The sequence below is a fragment of the Arachis stenosperma genome, chromosome 10, assembly GCF_014773155.1.
Source record: "Arachis stenosperma cultivar V10309 chromosome 10, arast.V10309.gnm1.PFL2, whole genome shotgun sequence".
Taxonomy (NCBI): Eukaryota; Viridiplantae; Streptophyta; class Magnoliopsida; order Fabales; family Fabaceae; genus Arachis; species Arachis stenosperma.
The window spans coordinates 51,624,989-51,640,913 of record NC_080386.1 but is presented as its reverse complement, the minus strand read 5'-3'; the positions used below and the strand labels follow the sequence as shown (position 1 = coordinate 51,640,913).

General features: G+C 41.3%; 1 protein-coding gene across 1 annotated transcript; it reads right to left on the bottom strand.

The window, feature by feature from the left end:
* Positions 1–208: 208 nt before the first annotated feature.
* On the bottom strand, positions 209–1,543 carry LOC130957072 (uncharacterized). Its single transcript, XM_057883968.1, has one exon. It carries the CDS (start codon positions 1,541–1,543, stop codon positions 209–211), a length of 1,335 nt encoding a protein of 444 aa, XP_057739951.1.
* Positions 1,544–15,925: the final 14,382 nt, after the last annotated feature.

The window sequence follows — 15,925 nt, the reverse complement described above, 5'->3', positions numbered from 1 at the left end:
CTTGTGGCTATGAGCTCCCCTTGTTCATTCTTGATTGTAGTAACACCGGATTTCTATGGAACCACTTGGACGGGGCTCACCCATTCACTATCTGAAATTGGATAGATAATGTCCGCTTCTAACAACTGGGTGACCTCCTTCTTCACAACCTCTAAAATGGTAGGATTTAGATATCTTTGAGGTTGTCTAACGGGTTTGGCTCCTTCTTCTAAGAAAATTCGGTGTTCACATACTTGAGCAAATTTTCTTCTTGGTGGGAGGTGAGCTCCCTTGCAACTATTACCGAAAACTTTTGGTCCTTCTCAAGAAAGGAATATTTTAGGTGGGATGGGGGTGGCTTCAAATCCGCATGTTGTTCATGACTTGGCAGTTTGTCCTCCGGTATCATTGGAGGTGATAAGGCATCTTCTTCACATACATGGGAACTCCCTACACTTGGGTCTTGATTCATACTCTTTCCATCAAAGCCATCTTGATAAACTTCGGCTACAAAATTATCAATCAAATCACACCAGAAGATAGAGTGATCCTCCGATAGATGTCTCATGGCTTCATCAAGATTAAAGCTCACTTTTCTTCCATCGATCTCAAACGAATAAGTGCTCGAAAACGCATCTAATTTGAATTGGGAGGTCTTCAAGAATGGCCTCCCAAGCAAAATAGATGATGTCCTACCGGAGTCACTAGGGGGCATCTTGAGAATGTGGAAATCAATAGGGAAAACCAACCCCTTTATACTCACTATGACATCCTCTGCTATACCAACCACGAAAATTATGCTTTTGTCTGCCAAAACAAATCGAGCGGCTGACCGTTTCGACAGCAGAAGCTTTAGAACCTCATATACGGACAAGGGCATAATACTCACACAAGCGCCAAGATCACACAAACAATCAACAAATTGGACTCCATCTATGGTGCAAGTTACTAGGCAAGGGCCGGGGTCGCCACACTTTTCCAGTACACCATCCATTAAAGCGGAAATTGAGCTCCCCAATGGTATAGTTTCTAATTCACAAATTTTCTCCTTGTGCATACATAAGTCCTTTAGAAACTTTGCATATTTAGGCACTTGGCAGATAACATCAAAGAGAGGGATAGTTACCTCAACTTTTTTGAACATCTCCACCATTTTGGGGTCTAACTCAACTTGCTTTTGGGTTTTCCTTGCCAATATAGGCAATGGCATTGGAGTGGCTTCTTGCAAGACATCACCATCTTTATATTTTCCTCCTCTTGGTTGAGCAATCACCTCTTCAACTACCTCTTGGGCTTCATCCTCTTCTTCAACCTCTTCTATCTCAACCACATCCTCATCTTGAGTGATTTCTATTAGGCTTGGCTCAATTCTCTCCTGCAATTTGGTGTCGGACTTCAAGGTGATGGCATTGATGCCACCCTTAGGGTTGGATAAAGGTTGAGAGGGTAAGGCACTAGAGCTTGAAGCTTGAGGAGTGGAGGTAGAGGGTGGTTCCAAGCGGGCTAAAAGGGCTTGGAGAGTGGATGTAAGACCGGTGATACACGAAGCAAGTGCAGTTTGCATTTTTTTTTGTCCTTGAAAGATAGAACGGAGTGTATCATCTTCGTTAGAAGAGGGGGGATTGGTGATTTGGGGAGTTTGTGGTTGATTGCGTTGGGTAATTGCCTTTGGTGTGGTAGTTGATAAGTTTGGTATGGTTTGCCTTGGTTTTGTTGAGGGTATGGTTGGTTTTGTTGGTACCGTTGTTGTTGATGGTTGTTGTTCCATCTTTTGTTCCCTTCATTATCCTTTCCTCCTTGATTATAGTTATCCCTCCAACCTTGGTTGGAATTCTCTTGCCAACTTTGGGTGTAATTACCCCCTTGGTTATAGTTGCCTCCTTATTGTTGATACTGATGAGCGGATAATTTGTACGCTTTTTGGCATTGTTTTTAGTATGTTTTTGGTAGTTTTAGTTGAGTTCTTAGTATATTTTTATTAGTTTTTAATTAAAATTCACTTTTCTGGACTTTACTATGAGTTTGTGTGTTTTTCTGTGATTTCAGGTATTTTCTGGCTGAAATTGAGGGACCTGAGCAAAAATCTGATTCAGAGACTGAAAAGAACTGCAGATGCTGTTGGATTCTGACCTCCCTGCACTCGAAGTGAATTTTCTGGAGCTACAGAAGCCGAATTGGCGCGCTCTCAACGGCGTTGGAAAGTAGACATCCTGGGCTTTCCAGCAATATATGATAGTCCATACTTTGCCCAAGATTTGATGGCCCAAACCGGCGTTCAAAGTCACCTACAGAAATTCCAGCGTTAAACGCCGGAACTGGCACCTAAATGGGAGTTAAACGCCCAAACTGGCATAAAAGTTGGCGTTTAACTCCAAGAAGAGTCTCTACACGAAAATGCTTCATTGCTCAGCCCAAGCATACACCAAGTGGGCCCGGAAGTGGATTTTTATGTCATTTACTCATCTTTGTAATTCTTAAGCTACTAGTTCCCTATAAATAGGACCCTTTTACTATTGTATTTTCATCTTCGGACATCTAGTTCTGAGATCATTGGGAGGCTGGCCTCACGGCCATGCCTAGACCTTGTTCTTATGTATTTTCAACGGTGGAGTTTCTACACACCATAGATTAAGGTGTGGAGCTCTGCTGTACCTCGAGTATTAATGCAATTACTATTGTTCTTCTATTCAATTCCGCTTGTTCTTGTTCCAAGATATCACCTGTTCTTCAACTTGATGAATGTGATGATCTGTGACACTCATCATCATTCTCACTTATGAACAAAGTGACTGACAACCACTCTTGTTCTACAAGCATACGAGGCTTGGTGAATATCTCTTGGATTCTTTAATTGGAATCTTCGTGGTATAGGCAGGACCTGATGGCGGCATTCAAGAGAATCCGGAAGGTCTAAACCTTGTCTGTGGTATTCTGAGTAGGGTTCAATGATTGAATGACTGTGACGTGCTTCAAACTCCTAACCTGCTGGGCGTTAGTGACAGACGCAAAAGAGGGATTCTATTCCAGTAGGGGCGGGAACCAACCGGTGATTGGCCGTACTGTGACAGAGTGCGTGAGCATTAGCTTTCACTGCGAGGATGGGAGGTAGCCATTGACAACGGTGAAACCCTACACGAGCTTGCCATGGAAAGGAGTAAGAAGGATTGGATGAAGGCAGTAGGAAAGCAGAGAGACGGAAGGGAAGGCATCTTCATTCGCTTATCTGAAGCTCTCACCAATGATATACTTAAGTATCTCTATCTTTATCTTTGTGTTATTTTCGTTTATCACTATACCCATTTGAGTCTGCCTGACTGAGATTTACAAGGTGACCATAGCTTGCTTCATACCAACAATCTCCGTGGGATCGACCCTTACTCACGTAAGGTATTACTTGGACGACCCAGTGCACTTGCTGGTTAGTTGTGCGAAGTTGTAGTGATCACAATTTCGTGCACCAAGTTTTTGGCGCCGTTGCCGGGGATTGTTTGTGTATGGACAACTGACGGTTCATCTTGTTGCTTAGATTAGGTATTATTTTTCTTCAGAGTTCTTAAGAATGAATTCTAGTGTTTCAAGGTGATGTTCTTATCATCACCAAAGCTGATTGATCATCATCAATTTAGCTCTTGAATGCAATGTCTTGCTGAAGCTTAGCTAGCTATGTCTAATTCCTTTAGACTAAAGCTTTAGACTAACATTGCATGATTCCTGGAATTCTCATTAAGAATTTTGATACCTTTATCTTTCTTTTCACTTAATTTTCGAAAAAGCACAAAAAAATTACAAAATCATAAAAACCAAAAATATTTTATGTTTCTTGTTTGAGTCTAGAGTCTCATCTTAAGTTTAGTGTCAATTGCATGTTCTTACTGCATTCATGCATGTGTCTTCATTGATCTTCAAGTTGTTCTTGATGATTTCCTTGTTTTGATCTTTGAATTCTATTGACTTGAGCATTTTGTTGTTTCTCATATGCATTCTCATCTTGTTAGTGTCAGTAGTATACAAACTGCTAAGTTTGGTGTCTTGCATGCATTGTTATTTGATTTTAGTTGCATTTTTTATTATTCCTCATTATTAAAAATCCAAAAATATTTTTAATTTGTGTCTTTTCAAGTCAATAATACAGAGAATTGAAGATTCAGAACATACAGCAGAGGAATTATACAGAAAAAGCTGAGCATTCGAAAATACCCAGTGAAGAAGACAGACTGGCGTTTAAACGCCAGCCAGGGTGCCTGGCTGGGCGTTTAACGCCCAAAAGGGTATAGTTAGTTTTGGGCGTTAAACGCCAGAATGTGCACCATTCTGGGCGTTTAACGCCAGGATGGCACAAGGGGGAAGATTTTGTTTTTCAAATCAATTTTTTTTCAAGTTTTCAAAGTTTTTCAAAATCAAATCTTTTTCAAATCATATCTTTTCAATCAAATGTTTTCAAAATCAATTTCTTTCCTTTTTCAAGATACTTACTAACAATTAATGATTTGATTGAACATTTTTTGCCTTTTCTGTTGAGGAAGGTTTTATGTTTGAATCATATCTTTTCTTGTTAGGCAAGTCATTAATTTTTAAAATCATATCTTTTCAAATTGTTTTCAAATCAAATCTTTTTAAAATGTTTTTCAAATCATATCTTCTCAATTACATCTTTTTAAAACCAATCATATCTTCGTAACCACATCTTTTTAAAAATAGTTTTCAATCAAATCTTTTTGATTTCTAATTTCAAAATCTTTTTCAAAAAATCACTTAATTTCTTTCCCACTTTTATTTTCGAAAATCAATTAGTGTTTTTCAAAATGTTTTCAAAATTTTTTACTTAATTTTCGAAAATTACTTCCCTTCTTCTCACATCCTTCTGTTTATGGACTAACACTATCCCTTAATGCAAAATTCGAACTCCATCTTATTTGATAAGTTCGAATTTTCTACTTCTGTCTTCTACTTTTCTTTTCCTCTGACACTTCAAGGAATCTCTATACTGTGACATAGAGGATTCCATATTCTTGTTCTCTTCTCTTTCATATGAGCAGGAACAAAGACAAAGGCATTCTTGTTGAAGCTGACCCTGAACCTGAAAGGACCTTGAAGCGAAAGCTAAGAGAAGCTAAGGCACAACTCTCTGTAGAGGACTTGACCGAATTTTTCAAAGAAGAAGAACTCATGGCAGCCGAAAACAACAACAATGCCAACAATGCAAGGAAGGTGCTGGGTGACTTTACTGCACCTACTCCCGACTTCTATGGGAGAAGCATCTCTATCCCTGCCATTGGAGCAAACAACTTTGAGCTTAAGCCTCAATTAGTTTCTCTAATGCAACAGAATTGCAAGTTCCATGGACTTCCATTGGAAGATCCTCATCAGTTTTTAGCTGAATTCTTGCAAATCTGTGACACAGTCAAGACTAATGGAGTTGACCCTGAGGTCTACAGACTGATGCTATTCCCTTTTGCTGTAAGAGACAGAGCTAGAATATGGTTGGACTCTCAACCTAAAGAAAGCCTGGACTCTTGGGAAAAGCTAGTCAATGCCTTCTTGGCAAAGTTCTTTCCACCTCAAAAATTGAGTAAGCTTAGAGTGGAAGCCCAAACCTTCAGACAGAAGAATGGAGAATCCCTCTATGAAGCTTGGGAAAGATACAAACAATTGATCAGAAAATGTCCATCTGACATGCTTTCTGAATGGAGCATCATAGGTATTTTCTATGATGGTCTCTCTGAACTATCCAAGATGTCTTTGGATAGCTCTGCTGGAGGATCTCTTCATTTGAAGAAGACGCCTACAGAGGCTCAAGAGCTCATTGAAATGGTTGCAAATAACCAATTCATGTACACTTCTGAAAGAAATCCTGTAAACAATGGGACAAGTCAGAAGAAAGGAGTTCTTGAAATTGATACTCTGAATGCCATTTTGGCTCAGAATAAAATATTGACTCAACAAGTCAATTTGATTTCTCAAAGTCTGTCTGGAATGCAAAATGCACCAAGCAGTACTAAGGATGCTTCATCTGAAGAAGAAGCTTATGATCCTGAGAACCCCTCAATAGAAGAGGTGAATTACCTAGGAGAACCCTATGGAAACTCCTATAATTCTTCATGGAGAAATCACCCCAATTTCTCATGGAAGAATCAAGAGAAACCTCAACAAAGTTTCAACAACAATAATGGTGGAAGAAACAGGTTTAGCAATGGCAAGCCTTTTCCATCATCTTCTCAGCAACAGACAGAGAATTCTAAGTAGAACCAATCTGACTTAGCAACCATGGTCTCTGATCTAATCAAAACCACTCAAAGTTTCATGACTGAAACAAGATCTTCCATTAGGAATTTGGAAGCACAAGTGGGACAGCTGAGTAAGAAAATTACTGAACTCCCTCCAAGTACTCTTCCAAGCAACACAGACGAAAATCCAAAAGGAGAATGCAAGGCTCTCAATATGGCCGAATCTGGAGAGGAAAGAGAGGAGGTGGACGCCACTGAGGAAAGCCTCAATGGGCGTGCACTAACCTCCATAGAGTTCCCCAATGAGGAACCATGGGAATCTGAGGCTCAAAATGAGACCATAGAGATTCCATTGGACTTACTTCTGCCTTTCATGAGCTCTGATGAGTATTCTTCCTCTGAAGAGGATGAGTATGTCACTGAAGAGCAAGTTGCCAAATACCTTAGAGCAATCATGAAGCTAAATGACAAGTTATTTGGAAATGAGACTTGGGAGAATGAACCTCCTTTGCTCACCAAAGAACTGGATGACTTGTCTAGGCAGAGATTACCTCAAAAGAAACAAGATCCTGGGAAGTTTTCAATACCTTGTACCATAGGCACCATGACCTTCAAGAAGGCTCTGTGTGACTTAGGGTCAAGTGTAAACCTCATGCCTCTCTCTGTAATAGAGAAGCTAGGGATCTTTGAGGTACAAGCTGCAAGAATCTCACTAGAGATGGCAGACAACTCAAGAAAACAAGCTCATGGACTTGTAGAGAATGTTTTGGTGAAAGTTGAAGACCATTACATCCCTACTGATTTCATAGTCCTAGAGACTGGGAAGTGCATGGATGAATCCATCATCCTTGGCAGACCCTTCCTAGCCACAGCAAAGGCTGTGATTGATGTTGATGGAGGTGAACTGATCATTCAAGTGAATGAAGAATCCTATGTGTTTAAGGCTCAAGGATATCCCTCTGTCACCATGGAGAAGAAGCATGAAGAGCTTCTCTCAAATCAGAGACAAACAGAGCCCCCACAGTCAAACTCTAAGTTTGGTGTTGGGAGGCCACAACCAAACTCTAAGTTTGGTGTTGAACCCCCACATTCAAACTCTAAGTTTGGTGTTGGGAGGTTCCAACATTGCTCTGAGTATCTGTGAGGCTCCATGAGAGCCCTCTGTCAAGCTACTGACATTAAAGAAGCGCTTGTTGGGAGGCAACCCAATGATTATATTTTATATAGTTTCCTTTGCTATTTTATCTTATTTTGTAGGTTGATGATCATAAGAAGACACAAAATCAATTGAAAAAGCAAAAACAGACTGAAAAACAGGAAGAAAAACAGCACACCCTGGAGGAAGAACTCACTGGCGTTTAAACGCCAGTGAGGCTAGCAGTTGGGCGTTTAACGCCCAGTCTGGCACCATTCTGGGCGTTTAACGCCAGAAAGGGGCACCAGACTGGCGTTAAACGCCAGAAAAGGGCAAGAACCTGGCGTTAAACGCCAGGAATGGGCATCAGCCCGGCGTTTAAAGCCAGAAATGGCTCAAAACGTGATTTTGAGTGCCATTTGGTGCAGGGATGACTTTTCCTTGACACCTCAAGATCTGTGAATCCCACAGGATCCCCACCAACCCACCACACTCTCTCTTCTTCTTCACCCATTCAACAATCACCTCAATACTTCTTCCCCTAATGGCCGAAACACAAAGCCATTCCCTTCTTCCTCATTTCTTCTTCTTCTACTCTCTTCTTTCTTCTTTTGCTCGAGGACGAGCAAACCTTTTAAGTTTGGTGTGGTAAAAGCATTGCTTTTTGTTTTTCCATAACCATTTATGGCATCCAAAGCCGGTTCAACTGAGAAGGCATGAGATACCTCAAGGGATGCACTTTCCTCCACAAGACTATTGGGAGCAAATTAACACCTCCCTAGGAGAATTGAGTTCCAACATGGGACAACTAAAGGTGGAGCACCAAGAACATTCCATCCTCCTCCATGAAATTAGAGAAGATCAAAGAATCATGAGAGAGGAGCAACAAAGACAAGGAAGAGACATTGAGGAGCTCAAGCACTCCATAGGATCTTCAAGAGGAAGAACAAGCCGCCATCACTAAGGTGGACCCGTTCTTTAATTTCCTTGTTCTTTATTTTCTGTTTTTCGAAATTTTCATGCTTATGTTTGTCTATGTTTGTGTCTTATGATCATTAGTGTCTTAGTGTCTATGCCTTAAAGCTATGCCCTATGAATCCATCACCTTTCTTAAATGAAAACTGTTTTTATCACAAAAGAACAAGAAGTACAGGATTTCAAATTCATCTTTAAAACTAGCTTAATTAGTTTGATGTGGTGACAATACTTTTTGTTTTCTGAATGTATGCCTAAACAGTGCATATGTCTTTTGAATTTGTGGTTCATGAATGTTAAAGTTGTTGGCTCTTGAAAGAATGATGAAAAAGGAGACATGTTACTGAGGATCTGAAAAATCATAAAAATGATTCTTGAAGCAAGAAAAAGCAGTGAATACAAAAAAAAAGAAGGAGAAAAACGAAAAAGAGAAAAAAAAGAAAAAGAAAGAAAAAGAAAGAAATAAAGTTGTGATCCAAGGCAAAAAGAGTGTGCTTAAGAACCCTGGACACCTCTAATTGGGGACTCTAGCAAAGCTGAGTCACAATCTGAAAAGGTTCACCCAATTATGTGTCTGTGGCATGTATGTATCCGGTGGTAATACTGGAAGACAGAGTGCTTTGGGCCACGGCCAAGACTCAATAAGTAGCTGTGTTCAAGAATCATCATACTTAACTAAGAGAATCAATAACACTATCTGGATTCTGAGTTCCTAAAGAAGCCAATCATTCTGAATTTCAAAGGATAAAGTGAGATGCCAAAACTGTTGGGAGGCAAAAAGCTACTAGTCCCGCTCATCTAATTTGGAGCTTAGTTTCATTGATAATTTGGAGTCTATAGTATATTCTCTTCTTTTTATCTTATTTAATTTTCAGTTGCTTGGGGACAAGCAACAATTTAAGTTTGGTGTTGTGATGAGCGGATAATTTGTACGCTTTTTGGCATTGTTTTTAGTATGTTTTTGGTAGTTTTAGTTGAGTTCTTAGTATATTTTTATTAGTTTTTAATTAAAATTCACTTTTCTGGACTTTACTATGAGTTTGTGTGTTTTTCTGTGATTTCAGGTATTTTCTGGCTGAAATTGAGGGACCTGAGCAAAAATCTGATTCAGAGACTGAAAAGGACTGCAGATGCTGTTGGATTCTGACCTCCCTGCACTCGAAGTGGATTTTCTGGAGCTACAGAAGCCCAATTGGCGCGCTCTCAACGGCGTTGGAAAGTAGACATCCTGGGCTTTCGAGCAATATATGATAGTCCATACTTTGCCCAAGATTTGATGGCCCAAACCGGCGTTCAAAGTCACCTACAGAAATTCCAGCGTTAAACGCCGGAACTGGCACCTAAATGGGAGTTAAACGCCCAAACTGGCATAAAAGCTGGCGTTTAACTCCAAGAAGAGTCTCTACACGAAAATGCTTCATTGCTCAGCCCAAGCATACACCAAGTGGGCCCGAAAGTGGATTTTTATGTCATTTACTCATCTTTGTAATTCTTAAGCTACTAGTTCCCTATAAATAGGACCCTTTTACTATTGTATTTTCATCTTCGGACATCTAGTTCTGAGATCATTGGGAGGCTGGCCTCACGGCCATGCCTAGACCTTGTTCTTATGTATTTTCAACGGTGGAGTTTCTTCACACCATAGATTAAGGTGTGGAGCTCTACTGTACCTCGAGTATTAATGCAATTACTATTGTTCTTCTATTCAATTCCGCTTGTTCTTGTTCCAAGATATCACCTGTTCTTCAACTTGATGAATGTGATGATCCGTGACACTCATCATCATTCTCACTTATGAACAAAGTAACTGACAACCACTCTTGTTCTACAAGCATACGAGGCTTGGTGAATATCTCTTGGATTCTTTAATTGGAATCTTCGTGGTATAGGCAGGACCTGATGGCGGCATTCAAGAGAATCCGGAAGGTCTAAACCTTGTCTGTGGTATTCTGAGTAGGGTTCAATGATTGAATGACTGTGACGTGCTTCAAACTCCTAACCTGCTGGGCGTTAGTGACAGACGCAAAAGAGGGATTCTATTCCAGTAGGGGCGGGAACCAACCGGTGATTGGCCGTACTGTGACAGAGTGCGTGAGCATTAGCTTTCACTGCGAGGATGGGAGGTAGCCATTGACAACGGTGAAACCCTACACGAGCTTGCCATGGAAAGGAGTAAGAAGGATTGGATGAAGGCAGTAGGAAAGCAGAGAGACGGAAGGGAAGGCATCTTCATTCGCTTATCTGAAGCTCTCACCAATGATATACATAAGTATCTCTATCTTTATCTTTGTGTTATTTTCGTTTATCACTATACCCATTTGAGTCTGCCTGACTGAGATTTACAAGGTGACCATAGCTTGCTTCATACCAACAATCTCCGTGGGATCGACCCTTACTCACGTAAGGTATTACTTGGACGACCCAGTGCACTTGCTGGTTAGTTGTGCGAAGTTGTAGTGATCACAATTTCGTGCACCAGATACCCTTGGTTCGGGCGGTTGTAGAAATTATGGGTAGCTGCTAGGGTATTGTCTTCTTGGAGGTTTGGACACTCATCCGTGTAATGAGAGTAACAAGAGAAAATTCCGCACACACGTTGGGAAACCAATTGTTGATTTTGTTGTTGAGGAGGAGGTGGATACTGTTATTTATTAAGTTGGAGTTGCTTTAGATTGCTAGTCATCTCTCCCAAGGCTTGAGTAAGGGCGGTGGTCTCACCACTAGAAGAAACTTCATTTATGGCTTTCGAATGATTGTTTCTTTGTATAGCGTGTTGGGTGGACTCGGCTAAATCGGTGATTAATTGACATGCTTCCTCCGCCATCCTATACTTTGTCAAGGAACCATTGCTTGAAGCATCCAAGAGGATCTTGTCTTGTGGTTTCATTCCTTGGCAAAAATAGCTAATCAACACTAGAGTGTCAATCATATGGTGAGGGCATTAGTCAAGAAGCCTTCAAAACAGTTCCCAATACTTATATAGACTTTCCATTTTGCCTTGGACAATGCATGAAATTTCTTTCCTCAATCTATCTGTCAAATCCGGAGGAAAGAATTTGTCTAAGAATTCTCTTCTAAGCAAATCCCAATTGCTAACAATCTCATTGGGCAAAGTGTAGAACTACTCCTTAGCTCTCCCCTCAAGAGAAAAGGGAAAAGCAAATAACCATATAGCAACTTCATCGGAACCTTCCCGCCTAGTAGTAAAACATACACCTTGGAAGTTCCTAAGGTGTCTAATAGGATCTTGGGCGGAGAGTCTATGAAACCTGGGTAGAAGATTAATCAAAGGAGTCTTGAGTTCAAAATTAGCATTTAACTCCGGATGACGCACTTGAAGCGGTTGAAGAACATAATCCAGAGCATCGGCTTCCTTAAGAGTAACTCTCCTTGGAGCGGCCATAGTTTCGCTACCTATATCAATAGAAGAGGTATTAGTTGTATCGATGGAAGAGTATATCTTTCCTTCTTTGAATGACGATTCCTATTCAATCTCGGATAAGGTTGGTGAATTGGTAGGAACCCTTTCACCACCTCCAAAGGCTAACCTTCTCTGAGCTTGCCTAATATGGAATAAAGTTCTCTCAATTTCGGGATCAAAAGAAGCTAATCTCGGATCCGATAGTGAACGCGTCATTCAATGAAAGAGACATAGAGCTCATGACAAGAAAATGCACTAAACAAAGATTAATTCTAACTAACAACCAAACTAGCAAACAATTAATGAAAATGCAAGCATTCACATATCAACATATTTACACTAACCAATAACATGGCACACATAAGCAACTCCCCGGCAACGGCGCCATTTTGATGAACTATATTTTGTCGGTATAGAATTTTACCAAATATGTTCGTCATAAGTATAGTCTAAACCAACAAGCTATAGCGCATCAAACAAAGAAAGTATATGTCCACAATTCAAATCAATAACCGAGAGTATTACTCTCGAATTGTTCTCCCTAGGAGTTGCCTTAAGATGCACATCATTGGCTAGGAGTCTCTTGGTGTTTGAGGTTGAGTACGAAGAATGTAAACAAACTTGCATAAAAGTAACGAACAAATAGCAATGAAACTATGGGACACAAGAATTTGAAATCAAGCAGGACTGAATGATAATCAATCAATATAAAAGCCACGGCTAGAGTTGGAAATTGGAAGTCCTATCATCATTATCTCTATCAATTGTGGTATCAAATTGTTATTACTCCACTTAGTCAACCACTAACTATAAATGAAAGTCAAGTGGAAATAATCAACTTGAGTCCACAAGTCCTAGTCAAATCCTAGTGAGAGACTAGAGTTAGTGTCATTCCAATCAATTAGCAACTTCCAATTATCAATCAAAAAAAGCTTTGACAATTCAAGTGTCTCTAATTATCCAACCCCTAGGACAAGAGTGAAATTCTACTCCATAGCTAAAGTAAACATTTTCTCAAACAATTGGTGAGCAACAATGGAAGGCATCATAAAATTATAAAAGGAAATTGAATTAAAGCTATCTATTGCGAACAATTAACAACAATAAACAATTAACAACAATTAACATGAAATTCCTGAATTAATTAATGGAAACCAAAGTAGCAAAGTCTAGATCCAAGATCCACAAAGCTAGAACAACAAAAATACTAAATTGAGAGTGGAAGAAGAAGATCTACAACTAGAACAATATAGAATTGAGTCAAATTTAGATCTCACCAAAGAATCCAAGTACAATTGGAGATGAAAAAGCCAAAAACCTAGAGAGAAGTTGGAGTTTCTCTCTCTAAAAATGTAACTTCCCAAAACTAACTAAAAATGAGTAAAAGATCCTAATCCCCTTCAATCCTTGGTCCTTTATGTCTTTTCCCGCTAGAATTCTCCTCTAAACTGGGTCTGAAGCTCTCTTGAAATTGCCGATCACGTTTTCATTAAAGAGGTCACATGCGCGCGACACGCATACGCGTAAGTCACGCGTACGCGTCGATGGGTTTTTTTGCAATTCACACGTATGCACCAAGCATGTGTACGCATCGATGAGAATTCTATCCAGCTACGTGGAAGCATCCCTTTTCGCGCGCTTATCCAAGATCTAGCCCCCCACGCGTGCGCATCAGTTGCGCATGCGCGTCGGTGCTTGTGCTCCAAAGCTCCATTTTTATGCTCCTTCCACTTATGCATGCTTCCTTTCCCTCTTCTAGACCATTCTTGCCCCCTATAAGCTCTGAAATCACTTAACAACCAGATCACGGCATCGAATGATAAAAAAGGGAGATTAAAATATAGCTTATTTAGAGCATAAAAAGCATGTTTTCAACCATTAAGCAAAATTTGGAAGTGTTCATACCCTGGGTCGAGCTGTCCGACCCGGGATGTTCTACAGACAAAGCGACCGACCTCTTCAGGTCAGGACAATCCTACCTCTTTTCAAAGAGCTCGGCCAAGTCACAGGAAAGCCCAAACAAAGGGCCCAAATAGAGGAACACGTCCCAAATCCAAGGGCAGCCCAAGCCCATAGAGATAAAGGCGGTTCCCTTAATGATGACCTCACTTAAAGATAAGATAAAGATAAGATAAGATAACTAACTTATCTTACCCGCAGGAGGCCACATCTCACCATTATAAATACGCTGGAGCACCCAGGTATAACTCATACTCTGATTCTACTCAATACCTGCTTAATACTGTTCATACACTGGGTCAAGCTGTCCGACCCAGGATGTTTAGCGACAAGCCGACGGACCTCTTCAGGTCAGACTATCCGACCTCTTCTCAAAGAGCTCGGCCAATGCCCGACCTCTTCTCAAAGAGCTCGGCCAACTCACCAAAGGAGCCCAAACCAGGCCCAAAACAAAGGAACACAGCCCAATCTAAAGGTAGCCAAAGCCCAGAAAGATAAAGATGGTTCCCCTAAAGATAAGATGACCTCACTCAAAGATAAAGATAAGATAAGATAAGATAACTATCTTATCTCCAGAAAGGTCACTCCTCACCATTATAAATACACTAGAGCACCCAGGTATAACTCATACTCTGATTCTACTCAATACCTGCTTAATACCCTTTCTAACTTAAGCATCGGAGTCCCTTGCAGGTACCCCCCACCCTCCGGGGACGAAGGATTAGCACCATCACTAGGTCCAACAAGTCGGACACACCAGCTCCGGCCGCTACACACCTGGCGGACACGTCGGCTCTGACCAGCACAGAAGATCTCGTCTGAGATCGACCTACAGTTTCAGGTAACCCCTGGAACATTGGCGCCGTTGCCGGGGAACCTGGAAGTCATCCCACCACCATGGCGGACAACCATGACAACGACCACGATTCATATCTAGAGGATAGAACGCCTCATAAAAACGCGGACGCCACCCCCAAAAGCACACCCCAAAACGGGGGAGATAAGTAACCTGCAAACACAGAAATCATGGAAGCACTACAAACTCAACAAAACCGCCTCCAACAACTCGAAAAAGAAGACGAGCATCAACGGGAAGCCAAGAAGGACCTCCGAAGGGAGACTAGGCGACGCCAAGAGTTAAAAGATAAGCTCTTAAAACTCGAAGCTGATCTAAAAACCGAGAGGGCTCGATCCAGTCACGAAGATAGCCCCCACAAAGATCAAGACCCATTCACCAAAGAGATCATGAAAGCTAAAGGTCCCAAAGGACTTCAAAGCTCCCAACATGACTCCGTACGACGGCACATCAAGATCCAAGCTATCATCTTAGAAATTTCAGAAGCAGGATGTATCTCACGGAGGCCTCAGATGCAATCCGTTATTCTCCATCCAGAAGGACAAAGCCAAACACGCATCAAGCCTATTAGGGATCAAGCAAGGAGATCGAGAGAGCCTTCGCAATTACATGGAAAGATTTAACAAAACATGTCTGGGCATACAAAGTCTGCCAACAGAAGCAGCTATCAGGGGTCTCATCAATGGTCTACGAGAAGGACCTTTTAGCCACTCAATATCCAAGAAGCACCCAAACATCTCAGAACGAGGTACAGGAATGGGCAGAGAAGTACATCAACATAGAGAAAAACTCTCGACTATGAGAGATCTCAAAAACCGAACATTCCTACTCCTCTCGGGATAAGGATAAAAGAGTCCAAGAAAAAAGAAGATCAACATGGAGAGAAGCCTAGAAAATACCACAATTACACCCCCTTCGGGTGTCTGTTGTGGATATCTACCGAGAAGTATACAACACTAAGAAGATCCCATCAACTCGCCCAATCAAAAATAAAAGAGGTCGGACGCGTTGAAGGTCCACCTCACACCAAAGTGGTCGGACATGTTGAAGGTCCACCTCACACCAAAGAGGTCGGACGCGTTGAAGGTCCACCTCACACCAAAGAGGTCGGACAAGTTGAAGGTCCACCTCACACCAAAGAGGTCGGACAAGTTGGAGGTCCACCTCACACCAAAGAGGTTGGACATGTTGAAGGTCCACCTCACACCAAAGAGGTCGGACAAGTCGAAGGTCAACCTCACACCAAAGAAGTCGGACAAGAGGTCGAACGAGTTGAACGTCCACCTCACACCCCTGAGAGACATGTTCATGGAGGATTCGCAGGAGGAAGGATCTCTAAATCATCCCGCAAAGGACACCTCAAAGAGGTATATTAA